General features: G+C 35.4%; 1 protein-coding gene and 1 long non-coding RNA gene across 2 annotated transcripts; one reads left to right on the top strand and one right to left on the bottom strand.

The window, feature by feature from the left end:
• Nucleotides 1-1,203: 1,203 nt before the first annotated feature.
• On the top strand, nucleotides 1,204-2,857 carry LOC148157957 (uncharacterized). Its single transcript, XM_088008238.1, has one exon. It carries the CDS (start codon nucleotides 2,033-2,035, stop codon nucleotides 2,855-2,857), a length of 825 nt encoding a protein of 274 aa, XP_087864364.1. The 5' UTR covers nucleotides 1,204-2,032.
• A 6,741-nt stretch (nucleotides 2,858-9,598) lies between these two features.
• LOC148157956 (uncharacterized) lies at nucleotides 9,599-12,819 on the bottom strand. Its single transcript, XR_015764077.1, has 3 exons — nucleotides 11,629-12,819; nucleotides 10,342-10,425; nucleotides 9,599-9,753 (listed from the first exon to the last, which is right to left on the bottom strand). It is a non-coding gene; the product is annotated as an uncharacterized LOC148157956 (long non-coding RNA).
• Nucleotides 12,820-15,516: the final 2,697 nt, after the last annotated feature.

Here is a 15,516-nt window from a genome sequence, read left to right as displayed (position 1 = left end):
TGCTATATATCTACATCATATTTCTATTTCACATGTCATGTGACTATTAAAGGTTTAGTCACATGACTCAGATTACCGTCAGTAATCTGAGTCATGTGCTTTTTTTTTTTTTTTTTTTTTTTTAACAAGTATTTACCTGCAAGACAAAGAAAATGATTAGTGACCAAATGATCGCAGAAGGCCTACATTCAAGGACTCTGTTCAGGCGGTCATTGACGTCAATCTGTGACGTGGGATTCGGGGTTTGAGTTTAAAATCCGAGGATCACGTCACCAATGACCAACTGAGCCAATCAGGTGCAGATGACGCACAGGCCTTATTACTATTTGAATGTGTTCTTTCGTTTTTTCATCTTGAATTTTAATTATTTTCAAAGCGAAGCATCTCAATTAAAATAAGTCATTAAAAGCTTATATATTAAATGAGTATGTAGTTATGTATTTTATAAACTAGTAGAATATTTTCTTTTTTGGAGCAGAAACGATAGGAGCTTGTTACCAGCGAACTAGCCGAAATAGAGACCAGTCCGTTTAAAACCAGCCACTGATTGGACTCTGAGCCAATCAAAGTCCACACATCCTCCTTTTCATACGGGTCTTTAAGTAAAGTAAAGCATAATAATATATACTACACACATCCTTCTATTCATTTAAATAGAGACCCGGACTAAAAATTAACTTTTCATCCCACGTCGTGATGCTCGTAAATTAAGGAAGCATAACCTATCCTTAATGGCTTTTTTTTTTTTTTTTTTGCTTTTGTTTTTTCTTAGAAGAACTTACCTGCGATCCAACAATATGATTAGGCCTACATTCAAGGACTCTGTTCAGGCGGTCATTGACGTCAATCTGTGACGTGTGATTCGGGATTTGACTTTGAAATCCGAGCATCACGTCACCAACGACCAGCTGAGCATATCTGGTCCAGGTGACGCACAGGTCTTATGACGTAACGTATTTGAATGTAGGATTTCATTTTTTTAGTTTTAAAGTTTAATTATGATCCAAATGACGCATTTCAATTAAAATAAGTCATTAACAGATTATACAAAGAAATTATACACTATATAATTGGTTAATAATAGTTATCTAATGTATAAAAAATAACGTACTATATATAAGCATAATTATATGTGTAGGAGCTATTTTCCCATTTTTTGGTTAAATCTTAGAATTTAAATTTAGTTTATTCATATTATTTGTTTGTTTTTTTTCCAGTTGATTTATCATTAGAATTTTTGTTTTGTTGTTTATAATTTCTTTGATTAGGAATTCACATAATTAGTTAATTAATTTCAGGTTGGGATGTGGGTATTTCACGGTATAAATAGGTGGGTCTTAGGTAGCTTATTATGCACGTGGGTGGTCATAAGGTTTTTTACCAGCCAATCAGCCACATCGGTTTCTTTTGTTAGTCAGAGAACAGGTACAGGAATAAGAGCAGAAGCCTGTAACCCTTTTGCCTGAACTACAAATAAACCCAAAGAACCATATTTTGACTTTGATTCCCTTTTTTGCTGCGTAAACCAGAATCCACGGTGCATCAGGTGACTATTTGAGTTGGATTTACTTTTGTTTTGATCACTTTCGAGTTTTTTGAGTTTTTTGATTTTTGAATTTAAGTTTGGGGACAAATGGTCACTACAACAAGTAAAAAACCCGACCTTGGAGTTGCAATCAACGATCTCAATTCTGCTGATGGCTGCGTAAAGTTTGGAGGAACTGTCTTCTTTGTTTTTCGGACGCCGACAGCGTGAGGAAAGGGCCACGCCCACAAGCCATGAAGGTGTTTCTTCTACAACACACGTCTTTCTTCAACGACATCGGTATGTACGATGATTGCTAATGCTGTAAAGGAAAACGGCCAAACGAGAGGAGTTTGATGGTAGCGATCAACGTTAAAGTGCAAGTTCGTCGTCATGAAGATTAATAAAGGACTGAGCTAAAGTGCTGCACCTTTATGCACCGCCAGTGGGTTTAAAATAAAGTAAAAGACAACAAAACTATAAGCAGTTCAAAGTGTTTTCGCCAAAATGTCTGATGTATCGAAAGCACATTTGGCCAAGAGTGACTTGGAAGTTTCTTCCAAACGAACTATTAAACTGACTGAGAAAGGCTTGACGTCCTATATTAAAACATGCCAAGATAAAAGAAATGCTAAATTGAAGCAAGTAAGACGAATAATGGACGATCTGAATATTTTGATGGAGTCAAATGATAAAGTGGACTCGGTGACTTCTCTTCTTGCTACATTTATTCAGTGTTGTCAGGATGCAGAGGTGTCACATAAAAACTTGACAAGTTTGCCACTTCCATCTGATGAACTCATGAAACAAAATGAACATTTTCAAAATAAAATGAATACTTGCCTTGAGTTTACTGATCTTGTCAGGGGCTGGTTATGTGAACTGGGTAAGCCCTTTGTCCAACCAAGTGCAGATTATTACCAAGCCAAAAATGATGATGACGTAATAAATCCTGAAGACAGCGCTTCCAATGTTTGCTCTGTAAAATCTAGAACAGGCTCTCAGGTGTCCTGTGTTTCCTCCACTTCATCGGCTCGTATTAAAGCAGAGGCCGAGAGAGCAGCGCTGCTGGAGCGGGCTGCTGCGCTCAAGAAGAAACATCAGCTGGAAGCGCTGGAGGAAAAGCTAAAACAAGAAAAGGAGCAACTTGAGCTTGAGACGGAGTTAGCGGCTGCTAATGCAAAGCTTCGTGTGTTCGAAATAAATTCACAGTGTGGCTCAAAATGTTCTGATGGTATGAATTCCTATGTTGAAAAGCGCAACTCCAATTCGGCGCTAAAACTTAATCCATGGGCCGATGCATTTGTTAGAGAAAAATATGGACGATGTTAAAATCTCCTCCATCATCTCTGAGCAACCAGTTGTCCGACTGAAACAAAAGCCAGCAATTCAAATCGTTCATAAGCCGCACAGTCTCTGTGATCAATTAACTGTTCATCAAAATCCGAACACAAGCAGGCAGCAGCAACCAGGTCAACAAACGGGTCAACAAGCCAGTATTATTGACATCATGCAGCGGCAGAATGACATCACTGCCATGTTGGTTGAGCAAAACCAAAGCTCTGTTTTGCCACCAAGAAACATCCCCGTTTTCGATGGTGATCCTCTTCAATATAAATCATTTATAAGAGCGTTTGAAAATGGCGTAGAGGCTAAAATGTCCAACATGAATGACTGTTTGCACTTTCTAGAACGATACACCAGGGGGCAGCCTAGAGACCTTGTGCATAGTTGCCAGCATTTACCATCAGACCTGGGCTACTTTAAAGCTAAAAGTCTTCTTTCTGAACATTTTGGAAACGAATATAAAATTGCACATGCCTATATGGATAAAATTAACAACTGGCCAGCTATTAAAAATGAGGACATTGAATCACTGCAGGCATTCTCTCTGTTTCTTAAGGGATGCTCAAACTTAACAGAACACATCATTCATATGAAGGAACTGGACTTGCCATCTAATATGAGGAGCAGAATTGTCAAACAATTATGCCATCCAGGGCCGTGCAGAGACCACTAAAGGGGCAGGTGCTCAAAAAAAGGGCACATCTAACCGCCTTCTAGGACAGAATATTAACAGCCTCTCAACTTTCAGAGTTTAATAAACAATGATAATTTACAAAATTGTGAGATATACAATCAAAGCTAAGGAAAATCTCTATATAGAGCATACAACTATGCATATGTAAGATATTTTATTAGTAATTTCTATCTGCAGGTCTATTTTGTTATAAGAAAGTATTGCCATATTCAAACCCGCAATTTAGCAGGACATGTAAATCAGAGCTAGACCACCAGACATATTTTGTCTTTACAGAATTACGCTATTAAAAATATAAACAAGGGCACAATGCAACCTTTTAGTGGACTGTAATCTATAAAAAGAGAGAGCTGCCTGTTTGCTACACTTGCAGTGGAGATGAAGATGGTCCATTCAGGAAAGCAGAGCTGCATCAAACTTTAATGTGGAACTGCAGAAAAAAGACAAAACACAAAAGCAAAAATTGAATTGATAAGGCATGTCACCATGAGAAAAGCCTACTGAGTTTTGCTTAAAAAACTTAAAAAAATAAAATAAAATCACACATTTTTGTATCATAAAGTGAAAAAATTATTACTTATTTGCGCATGTCAGAAATATTTTCTTGCTATACTAAGTTTTTATTGTTTGTGACTCAAAGTTTTGCTTGTGATTCTCACATGAAAATATTTCTGATGTGTGCAAATAAAAGTTTGTTTGGCAAATAACTTTTTAAGTTCACGAGACAAAAATTAGTTATTTAATTTAAAAAAAAGTTTTTTAAACAAAACGTTTTGTTTTTAAAAAGAAATCATTACAGTTCCAAAAGTTTTGATTACAATTTTATTGTAATCAAACCAATTTGATTACTAAAAATACAGGTTAGTTGTTTTTTTTCATTGAATAATTGGGAAAAGAAAATTAACTTTATACTCTGCGAACCAGACCCTAAACTTACTTAAAGTCTGGATTGAGTTTTTTTCCCCATTCATTAATGACACTTTTATTACATACATTATCTCTATCATTTCTGCTCAAGTTATTTACTGATCTGTCAGGTTTCCGATATGCGTCCTCCCCAATGACAGACTCGTTCCTACGCCCTTGATCTCCAGTCTTTTGTTTTGGTCATTATTGTTGAGATCTGTGTGTCTACATGTGTTTGATAGACAGGTGTGTCTATAGACACAAATAAAAATATGGAACAAACCGGTATCGGTTCAATACGGGATACAACAATTAACAAATACGAGACGATTCCGTAGTTTATGGGATGGGTGGCAACCGTAGACATAATTACGTAGACTCCTCGTGGAGCTGGTTGACCTGTTGCTGCGATATGTAACAGCGTCCGCCATATTGAATGTGGAATATGTGCCAGTAACCTAATACAGGTAAATGGACCGAACTTCAGAAATTGCTGTTCTACAAAGTATTTTAAGTTAATACCTGCCATTGACACATTTTCTCACACACATTAATATATTTGGCAATCAAAGAAATGACTAAAACAGAGTTTCTAACTTTTGATGTGATTATTTAATTGTTTTGGGGCATTTCTGAATAAAGAGCACAATGTTTTTGTTTGATGGAGATTATTCTGATCATTTTTATATTAACATTGATGAACAGACACACTTTTACAGTGTTTTATTAAATAACATTTAGATAATTCCATAATTTAATGTACATTTAACGTTTCAAAACAATTTTCTTGTATTTTTATACAATGAGAAATGACTTTTGATTTATAAATTTGTCATTGTCAAACATTAAACTACATATTTTTCTTTTTCCAGAGAAAAAAATATTTATTACAGTATATCAACTCTGATATTGACAGCAAAGAGTTAAAATAATTCTAACAGAGTAAATTATTTTTATTTCATTACATAAGCTGCATTAATACACTAATACTTCAGATTGAGATTTTTAAAAATACACAAAATGAAAGAATAAGCATTTATTTATTATACTGGGGACACTGGCCACAGGCTTCAGTCTGCTGGTCACACCAGAGTATGAAGTTATTTATTTGTTTTCCCAATTATTCAATGAAAAAAAAAATTAACCTCAGTTACGTAAAATAAAATTGTAATCAAAGCTTTTGGAATTGTAATGATTTCTTTTTAAAAAACAAAATGTTTTGTTTAAATAACTTTTTTCTAAATTAAATAACTCATTTTTGTCTAGTGAACTTAAAAAGTTATTTATCCCGCTCAGTAGTTCTTCAAAGAAAGGCAGACGCAGAGGCCTGTCAGTGTCTGTTGTATTTCATTACCTCTCTGCTTAAACCGCTGAAGCAGAAACGATACTTCAACGTTATCCGTCATCTGACAAGTAGCAAGTCTACTCCACTTTATTCACCAAAAACGTTTTTTTTATATATATATATAATTCACCAAAAACTGTTATGTAATCTGGAACGTTCGCTACGTTGAGCTCCAGTTATCCGCCTTATCTCACTGCAGTGTTGTGTTCAAGACCACCTAACCCGAGACCAAGACAAGACCAAGACCAGAGCGTATCGAGACCGAGACAAGACCAAGACTTTTAGGGTCCGAGACCAAGTCAAGACCAAGACCGAGGGAAGTCGAGACCGAGTCAAGACCAAGACCAGCGCCCCACACTACATGATACTATAAAATGTGAAATATGATCAAAATTACTTCTCAAATTGATCTGAAAGATCCATATTCACATAAAAACACCTAGATATTAAATACTTAATAAAATTAATCAATATTAATTTTGCTTCCATCTCTGTGCTACAATCCGCGGTGGTCTCGTGCCATCCTTAAAAAGATAACGCCCTGGGTGTTTGTCCATGTTGCTCATGTCAGAAACCACCACTGTCTGCACCAATAAACATAGCAATTGAGGCAATGCCCTGACGGTAAATAACGCTCAACTATGAACACTGACCAAGGAGCAACAAGCAAGAAGTAACCAATCACAAGACGCTCACCGTGACTGTTCTCATCCTCTCTCCCACTACATGAAACCAGATAGTCTGACACCATGGCAGACTACCATTACAGCTGCCACTTTGACCGAAAACAATCAAAGAGCAATGTGCATGCTCTGTGTGCTCTTTCGATCTTGTTTTATTTATTTGTTAATTAAAAAATATCAATGTACATAATTAAATAAAATAATGATAGCTGCTGCAGTGTTCGCAGGGGATTACAATAACAAAGAAGAGTGTTCTGTCAGGTCAACATATGCTGTCAGATCGTCAAACGCTTAGCACAAACCCACGGCTATATCTGTCAGACACGTCTTTACTATATAATTTTATTTAATTAGCAACATAGAATCATGACGTAGATCATTATACACTTTATTAACAGTTGTATGGCATCTTGACTTAGCGGTTAAGTAGGTTAATGAATTTTACACGGGCGTGTGTTGTAGCTGACTCCAGCTGCAGCCAGACCCTGCTTTAAATACAATTTGAAAAAACAATGCATGTATATCTACATAGTTATCATGAAAAACAATTTAATTACTTATTTTCATCATAACTTGTTGTGTATGGTGAGCTGACAACTCCTCTGACTGTCGGACTTCTTAATTCGCAGGCATGGTACTCACTGCATGTATGCTATTCTGACAGCGTATGGTAATCTAATGGGCTCTTTGCACCTACGGCGTTGAAGTTACATCTCCAGGAGCTAATGCGGCTCACTTGTTTCCGCTTTGAGTTACCATGACTGGTAGAAAAGACTAAGTTGGATTTCAGATGCAAAAAACGCAATACTATGAACATTGTTGTCTTCCTAATATAATGAGCTTTTAAGTTTTCATTAATTTCCAAGCGATCCTGAATTGAGAAGATGGTGGCTTGTAAATATTTGTCATTACCAGTTAAAGCTAACGCTGCACAACAGAAAGTTTGCAGCCTTCACTTCACTCCGGATCAGCCTAAAAATACCAGGGATACGGATGATAAATAAAGGAGCCTCCCCGAGTTATTTCCATGGAATCACTTCTGTATTCAGCCTGAAAAAGCGAGTATATGGGAACGAGAGAGCAGACCAGAGCCAGACAGCCAAGCAACTGATCCGCCTGTACATACTGCTGTAAACACCGTCCTGAGCTCTTCACAAGAAACATGCAAAGGTAATAAAACGAAATAACACGGAGACATGAAGCAACACGGTCATATTTTTCTAAAAGCAGCAACTTTGAACCTGAACAGCTAAACCAGATCTCTGACACCAGAGCTGCGCTACTGTTAAGCTACACTGAAAAAAATAACTCTTTGGATTAACATAAAAAAATCATGGAAAGATTTTCCACCTGATTACTTTGCTTTATTTCAGCACTATGTAATTTTGTTACTCCGATTTAAAGGAAATGTGTTGGTTCAACTTAATTTATTAAGGTTATTCCAATTTAAAGGAAATGTGTTGGTTCAACTTAATTTATTAAGGTTATTCCAATTTAAAGGAAATGTGTTGGTTCAACTTAATTTATTAAGGTTATTCCAATTTAAAGAAAATGTGTTGGTTCAACTTAATTTATTAAGGTTATTCCAATTTAAAGCAAATGTGTTGGTTCAACTTAATTTTTGTGGTTGATTCAACTTATTTACTTTAGTTGGACCCAATGTAATTTAATAGAGCCAGCCTAACTAATTTTACACTGATAACTTCACACTACTTAATTAAGTTGATCCAACTCATGAAAATTAAGTTAGCTGAACAAACATGCTTCATGCTGAAAGAAAGCTATATAATCGTGTGGAAAATCTTTCCATGATTGAATTATGTTAAATCAAAGACATTTTCTTAAGTGCTATTAAATGAAGTGTTTTAAGACCACACTGAAAGAAGAAAGAACACTCAACAATGAGAAAAAGTACAACATGAACTGTATTTTCAAAATTGTTATCCATTTTCTTTTTACACAGCACAAAAAACAGCTGAGTTGAAAGTTGAAATAAACAACAAAAGGTCAGTTTTGTTTTTCCAGAAAAAAACTGGGCTGTGTTTAGCATAGATCAAATTCTTAACAACATAAAAAGTGTCAGTAAATTCGCTCAACTTTGCGAACTGTAACAGTTAAAATTTAGTTTTCGACTGCGGTCTTTGGAAAAACATGTAAAGATAGATTGCTCAAGTTGTTCATCACTTCCACCCCGTCCAGGAGAATCCCAACATCCTCAATGGCATCGCCAGGCTCTGCACTCTCCGGTCGGATAACGAAGATTCAACAGACGGTCTCGGCCATTTGTGCACCTTGATGATGGGAACATGGGTGGGGTATTGGGGTGGGAGAGATTTCACATCTCATTAAATAAAAAAATAACTTTACACTTATTTGGCTGACTCAACAACAGCTAAGGTCCATCAAAGACCTGTCTGTGTTAATTGTGAGTCCAGTGGTAAGATTTCCCATTTAGAAAAGGTACCATATTTTCTACATTTTCACAAAAATCGTCTTATAATCCGGTGCACCTTGTGGTGCGGAAAATACAGTATATTGTCTCATATGGAAAAACATGAAGAGAAGGGATGAATCCCAAATAGGCCCCATATTCCATGGCCTGTTCTCCTCAATTGCAATGACAGTCTGAGGATCCACCACACAGACTGTCATTCTAAACCAGTCCAATTTATGTGCAAGTACAAAGCCCTGACTCTGTACACAAACCAAACATCTTATACATGAAGAACCTGTCTTATTTCCTGGATGGAGGAAATGTCATGACTATGTGTGGTAGTTATTTCCAAATAGATCAGTACTAACATCTTAGGTAAAGTTAGTTAATATTTTTGTCTGCATATGAAACAATGCTGTTAGAAAAAAAGGCTAAATAAAACAGGCCAAAGATCTTTTTGTGGAGTTTAACTCACCTAAAAATCCTCATTTTAAACCCACTTAACAATAACTGTAATTATATCAATCTTACTAATGATTATCCTTTTCTGTTGGAGAAATCTAAAAGCATCTCAAAAGTCAAATTAAAATTGAATGTACCCAAGTGAAAAAAAAGAAGAGTTTTAATGATCTTCTCTTACTTTAAATTTATTGGTAATTCACAGGAAGTCCAATTAACTCCAACTATAATCACCTCTTTTGTGGACACAAAGATAAATTAACATACCATGTACTCTTTCTCCAGCTTCTCTGGATCTTCATCCAGGTACGCACCCAGGCCTTTTAGGATCCACTCTCGTCTGACTTCAGCCGTGTTTTCCTAAATATGCAGATCAGAAAACAATGAGAACAACCGCCAAAATCCAGCAGTATACTATAGGGTCACACACTTGAAAACTTAGCTAAATTCAAAGGAAGTCACAACGAAAGTGATCAGTGGCTTGCAGCCTATTTGAAAGATCTTTAAAATTGTTATTCTCCTTTCATTATGCCATGACTAAAATTAAGTTTAACATTTTATTTAAACTTCTAACTGAAGCTGTCACCTAAGAAATATTTATGTCTGAAACAAGGGTACAGTATAGGGGGATATACTGTGAAAAATCTATTTCCTCTGCCTTTTCTCAGTGCTAGAAACAACCAGTCAGTGGCAGGAGAGTTTTAGTGCTGTCAATCACAATCTCATGTCGCTGCTCATCCTTCTTCCCCCTTGCTCTGTACTATTCTGTAGCTAGCATAGGGCTGATAGCAGCTCATATCTACTAGACAGAGAGAGACAACACTCCTTACAGTTCCACATCCCCACGCAAATAAAGACAAATAAAACTGACTTGCCAAATACAAGTTCAGCTGAACCCTTAATCGCTCTAACACTAGATTCAGTCATTTTAGATCTGGCAAAACTTACCATTAGCCACTGCAATCTAAAACTTGATGGCCGATGACCCACTTCACCAGTGCTTATGTAGGTGGATAACAGACAGGTGATGTTCTGAAAGAGATCAGATTTTCAAACATTAAAATATGTAATTCACCCTGAGCAGAGTTGCATCTGAACATTCAAACTTTTAGTACAAGTCTCTTGAATGGATCATGAATCAATAAATCAAATTTTATTTGTACAGCACATTTCAGCTGAAAGGCATTTCAAAGGGCTTTACATAATTAAAAACAGAAACACAGAGTCATGCAACATTTAATAAACAGTGAAACAGATAAAAAGTAAAGCCAAAAACATTAAAAACATTGAAGACATTAAAACCGCACTAAGCCTAATTTAGCTATAAGCAACTCTAAACAGGTGGGTTTTAAGTTGAGATTTAAAGGCACCCAGTGTTTCAGCTGTTCTGAAACTGAATATAACCACTGGGCACATGCAAGCATGTAGTGCAGAACAGTGGTGAATTGAACATGGTAGAAAGCAATAAAAATATAAAACATAAAAATCTAAACAAAAACCTCAACATTTCAAAATTAAACCGATAAACTTAAAAGCAGAGGAATATATGCATTTAAAAAAAAAGGAAAGCTCAAGTCTGTTCATGGACTAATAGGAATAATGGACAATCCTCTGAGTGTTTCAGCCAGAAAAAATACTAGAAATCCATAGTTAGCAGGTGGACATTTATGTGGACATTGCAATCACATTTAAAGCTCTAACAGCAAAGGTCTCCGCAGGTTCCTCTGACTCAAATTTAATACTTTTTATTATTAATAAATTAAGAATCTGTGTTACGATAGAAAGCCACAAAAGTGTGTGTGCATCCAATGTCCACTCTGCATTTACCTACATAATAACAGTACTGAAATTAAATAATAATAATAATAAAAAAACATTTAAATAGACTTATGTTTGGCCCCAGTGTTTAAAATCCACTAAACCTCAGACTTCAGAGTTTGTATGGCACCAGATGCTGAATTTACATCAGTCCAACTTTTTTCCAGGGAGTTTTAACAACCTGAGGAGGAGCAAAACTGTGACATTTATGGGGTCCGTTTTTTGTCTTGACAGCAGCTTTGTGACCCTTACACTGCTTCATGTGATCTTAGCATGATTTGAGTACATCAATTACATAGAAACGTGACCGAACATAGAAAAAAATGTTTTTTTTAAAAAGTCTGATGATATTAATTTGCATCTTTTTATTTCGATTTTTATTTTGATTTAGACGGATGAAAATAGACTGAATCTTACCTTTTTCAAATTAAGCAGATCCAAATCAGGAATCTTCCCGCTTCTCTTGAAAGAACAGTTTGAAGTTTTCCCAGACACAAGATCTCGCGTGATCTCGCTAGCATCTCGCGTGATCTTCCGTAATTTCGCTAGCATCTCGCGTGATCTTCCATAATTTCGCTAGCATCTCGCGTGATCTTCCGTAATCTCGCCAGTGTCTCGCGTGATCTCCGGGTCTCGCTAGACCCTCTTCGGCGGGAGATTAGTCTGACTAAATTGAATCACGTTGTCTCAACTTGAATACATTTTATTAACGCTAGGTTGTTGAATTTTATGTTTATTTGACGTGATTTTGTCATATTTGCCTTTGAAATATAAAATAATTCTGTTAAACATGTTATTTTTTATAAATGCAATAACCACTTCAATTCAGTTGTGCTTTGACACAAGCATGGAGCAAGCAGGCAATAAATGTTAGAAAAACGCTGATTAATTACCAGCTAACCATCACTTCATGTGATGTTAACACATGTTAGCCATTGACATGAGTACATCAATTACATAGTGTGAAGGTATCACTGTTAAATAAGTTGGTTTCAACTAAATTTGCATTCATCTTAATCAAGTAAAGTCAATTATTTGGTCCAAAACATTGCAAATTAGTTGGTCTGGTTCTATTAAATTACATTGGGTCCAACTAAAGTAAATAAGTTGAATCAACCACAAAAGTTAAGTTGAGCCAACACATTTGCTTTAAATTGAAGTAACAGAATTACATAGTGCTGAAATAAAGCAAAGTAATCAGGTGGAAAATCTTTCCATGATTTTTTTTATGTTAATCCAAAGAGTTATTTCTTTCAGTGTACATAGCAACACTGATATGTGCACAATCCTGCCAGGAAAATTTAGTATTCTCTAAACTGCAGCTGGCGTTTTCCTGGCACGAAAAACAATCATCTCGCAGGGCCTCGTGTGATTTCCCATGATCTCGCGGGATCTGCCGTGATCTCGCTCGTCGCCTCCAGCACAAGATCAGTCTGACTATAATGAATCGTGTTATCTCAACATGATTCAATTTCATAAACGTTAAGTTGATGAATTTCTTGTTTGTTCAACATGATTTTATCACGTTTTTGTTTAAAACATGAAATTATTGTGTTAAAAGTACATGATATTCTTTTATTAATCTAATAACCCCCTAAGTTCATTTTTTTGAGTGTAAGGAGCACTCTGAACTATTTTTATACACATGCAGGGAAACTTCCTCTTTCTTCAGGAAACCTGCTCTTCCTGTTCCATGACTCTCTTTCTGCCTGACTATAATTATTAATGATTAAATAGAAAAGAGTAGAATTCAAGCAGTTTGCAGGACACAATAACAACCAGATTAATTGTTACTATTAAACTAAAATCTCCAGCATGGGGAAGTGGGATGAGCTCGACTTTTCTCGACAATATATTTTGACTTTAATAAACTGCTTTTAAAAAAACATTAATACTCCCTCAGTAAAGTAATGTCAGCAAATTTTTTCAAGGTTCTCTACTGAGTTTCCTCTGTGGATATCTCATCTCTGAAAACAACACAAACCCTCCCATGACCTATCATATTCTGCAGAACTTTACTTGTGGTATATTTATAGCCTGAATCAAGAAAGCCAAAATGAAAGTGAATTCCTGTTTCCCTGAAACCCTTATAGTAAAGAGAAAATGATAGATAAAGCCTCTGGTGGAAAAAGCAAGAAAACAAAAATGCAGTTCACAGAATAAATAAAATTTTCTGCTAAGGTTTATTATTATAAGCTGCTTGAAAATTAAAATACACTTTTTTCTTTTTTTTGCAAAGGCAGCTTTTTTTCAAATTTGAGGGCAAAAACATCAAACAGTTTGAAATTGGTGAAGTTACAAGTTACACAAGTAATATATAAAATAATGTGTATGCAAATTCATTTATATCTAATTTTTACTTTCCATGTTATACTCTACAAGTGGTCAAAAAAAGCCCAGATGACATCAAAATAGATTATGATTCTAAGATTTCCTTATGTTTAAGAATATATTTAGCAAAATATCAGCTTGCACAGTTAATGAAAATAGCCACAATCTTAACAGATGTTAAAACTAGCTTATAGCTTAATAATAAAATTTAACATGACTTGATTGAAATAGCCTAATTATAGTTTTAAAATTTATAACTTATTCTGGCCTATTGACCTTTATTTTACCTGTAGTTAAGGCAGATTGTTTGCCAAGATCTTTGATCTGCCCTCAGTAGCAATCAGTAGGAAGTTCCAGCTTTTCACACTGATCTGTAAAAGCCATAAACCAGCAGGAGTTTGGAGAAGCTCTCCTTCCACTTTATTTAGACAATGGAGAAACTGGTGTTTGATCTTGTGAACAAATTGCAGGGAGTTTCTAACTTTAAAAAGGGTTAGAGACAGGTCCTGGTTGGATGAGCAAAGATACGCCGTATTTGAATAAATTAAATACAAGATTAAACTTTCCACACAGAGTAACAAATTAGATTTTGCTCTTTGCAATTTCTCCAAAGACGTCTTTGCTTTTTGTTTGTCGTTTCCATCTTTTGTCTTTTTTCCTTTTCTCAGGTAAATTCATGTGTTGTTTGTGCTCTGAGGTTTCTAATGTTTTGTGATATGCTTTTCTGGTGATAGTATGCATCTGTCTTGAATAAATACTGATTATTGTGACGCTGTTATCTCTGCGTGATCTCAGTCCTTGCGCACAGCATTTTTCTGAATCCGGGCATAGAGAGGATATAACGAGTCAAAAGGTTTTTAAAGTTTTAGAATTTTTCCTCTCTTAATACAGACTGTCCCCTAGTGGACAGACTCATATCTGCTTTACTGATTCCTAGTTGATATCTGAATGTGTCAATAAGAGCTGCGGTTCATCTACTCACCTTTCATCAGAAACACCAGAGAAGTGATACCAGGACAGATATGGTACAGTTAAATGTTTACACAACTCTGTGGAAATGCCAAATTAGCATGATGTAAAATATATACAACAGTACAAAATAATTTTTAAAATATTTATTATGACATTGTTGCATGAGATACTTAAAGGCATTTCATAAAAAGATATTTTCCTCAATAAAACTCACTTTTTTATTGGATTCATTGCAACTTCCTTCAACTTATGAGCGTGACATAAATTTCCAAACACACACACATTTTTAGCTCTTAGCATGTGATTAATAGGTCAGGGATAATTGCTTTGTGAAGATGAATCCAGAACTGTTGTCATGAATAAAGATGTAGTTATATCAGCCCGTAGACATCATAAGGTAGTTTTACTTTAGTCAAACTACAAAAGTTGCAAACTATTAACTGAAGAGTTGTCACAATGGAACAATTGTTTAACCTTATAATCTAACCCAGTGTATTTTAAAACTGAGAAATGCTAAAAGTGATCCATGCAAAGCAAAATACAAGAATAGCTAGTAATAGGTGCTTGAAATAACTCTGAAATATGCATGTAATGTCCCACACAACCACCGTTCACCTAAATAAGACAGTTGCATTATGGGTTATATCCAAGAAGGGAAAAAAGACAGAAAAAATCCAGCAGAGAAAGAGTGAAACTATTTTACATTCAGAACAAATGGTGAGGGCTGCACAGTGGCGCAGTTGGTCTTAGAATAAAATGTATGAAAATGTATTCTCCAAACCAGATCCATTTGGTTTCATACCTTTGTTTTGAGGAGATGAAGGTGAAAAAACAGGAACAGTTCCCAGATTTCAGGAAATTTAATTCAAGTTACAATCAAACACAAATTAAACACAACTTGTACTGGTAAAACAATGTCCTGTGTTATTTGTGTTCTCTGTCCTGTTCAGTCTAAAAATATACATTAAAAATTATATGATTAAAAAAAACTATGTTTATTGC

The sequence above is a fragment of the Poecilia mexicana genome, unplaced genomic scaffold (genome assembly GCF_051168715.1).
Source record: "Poecilia mexicana isolate PSO_F unplaced genomic scaffold, ASM5116871v1 scaffold_8, whole genome shotgun sequence".
NCBI lineage: Eukaryota > Metazoa > Chordata > Actinopteri > Cyprinodontiformes > Poeciliidae > Poecilia > Poecilia mexicana.
Note: the sequence above shows the minus strand (reverse complement) of the source record. Positions and strands in the feature narration are given on the sequence as shown.

Bases quoted from the DNA above. Each gene is read 5' to 3' on its own strand.
- LOC148157957 (XM_088008238.1), top strand. From the start codon at position 2,033: ATGTCTGATGTATCGAAAGCACATTTGGCCAAGAGTGACTTGGAAGTT.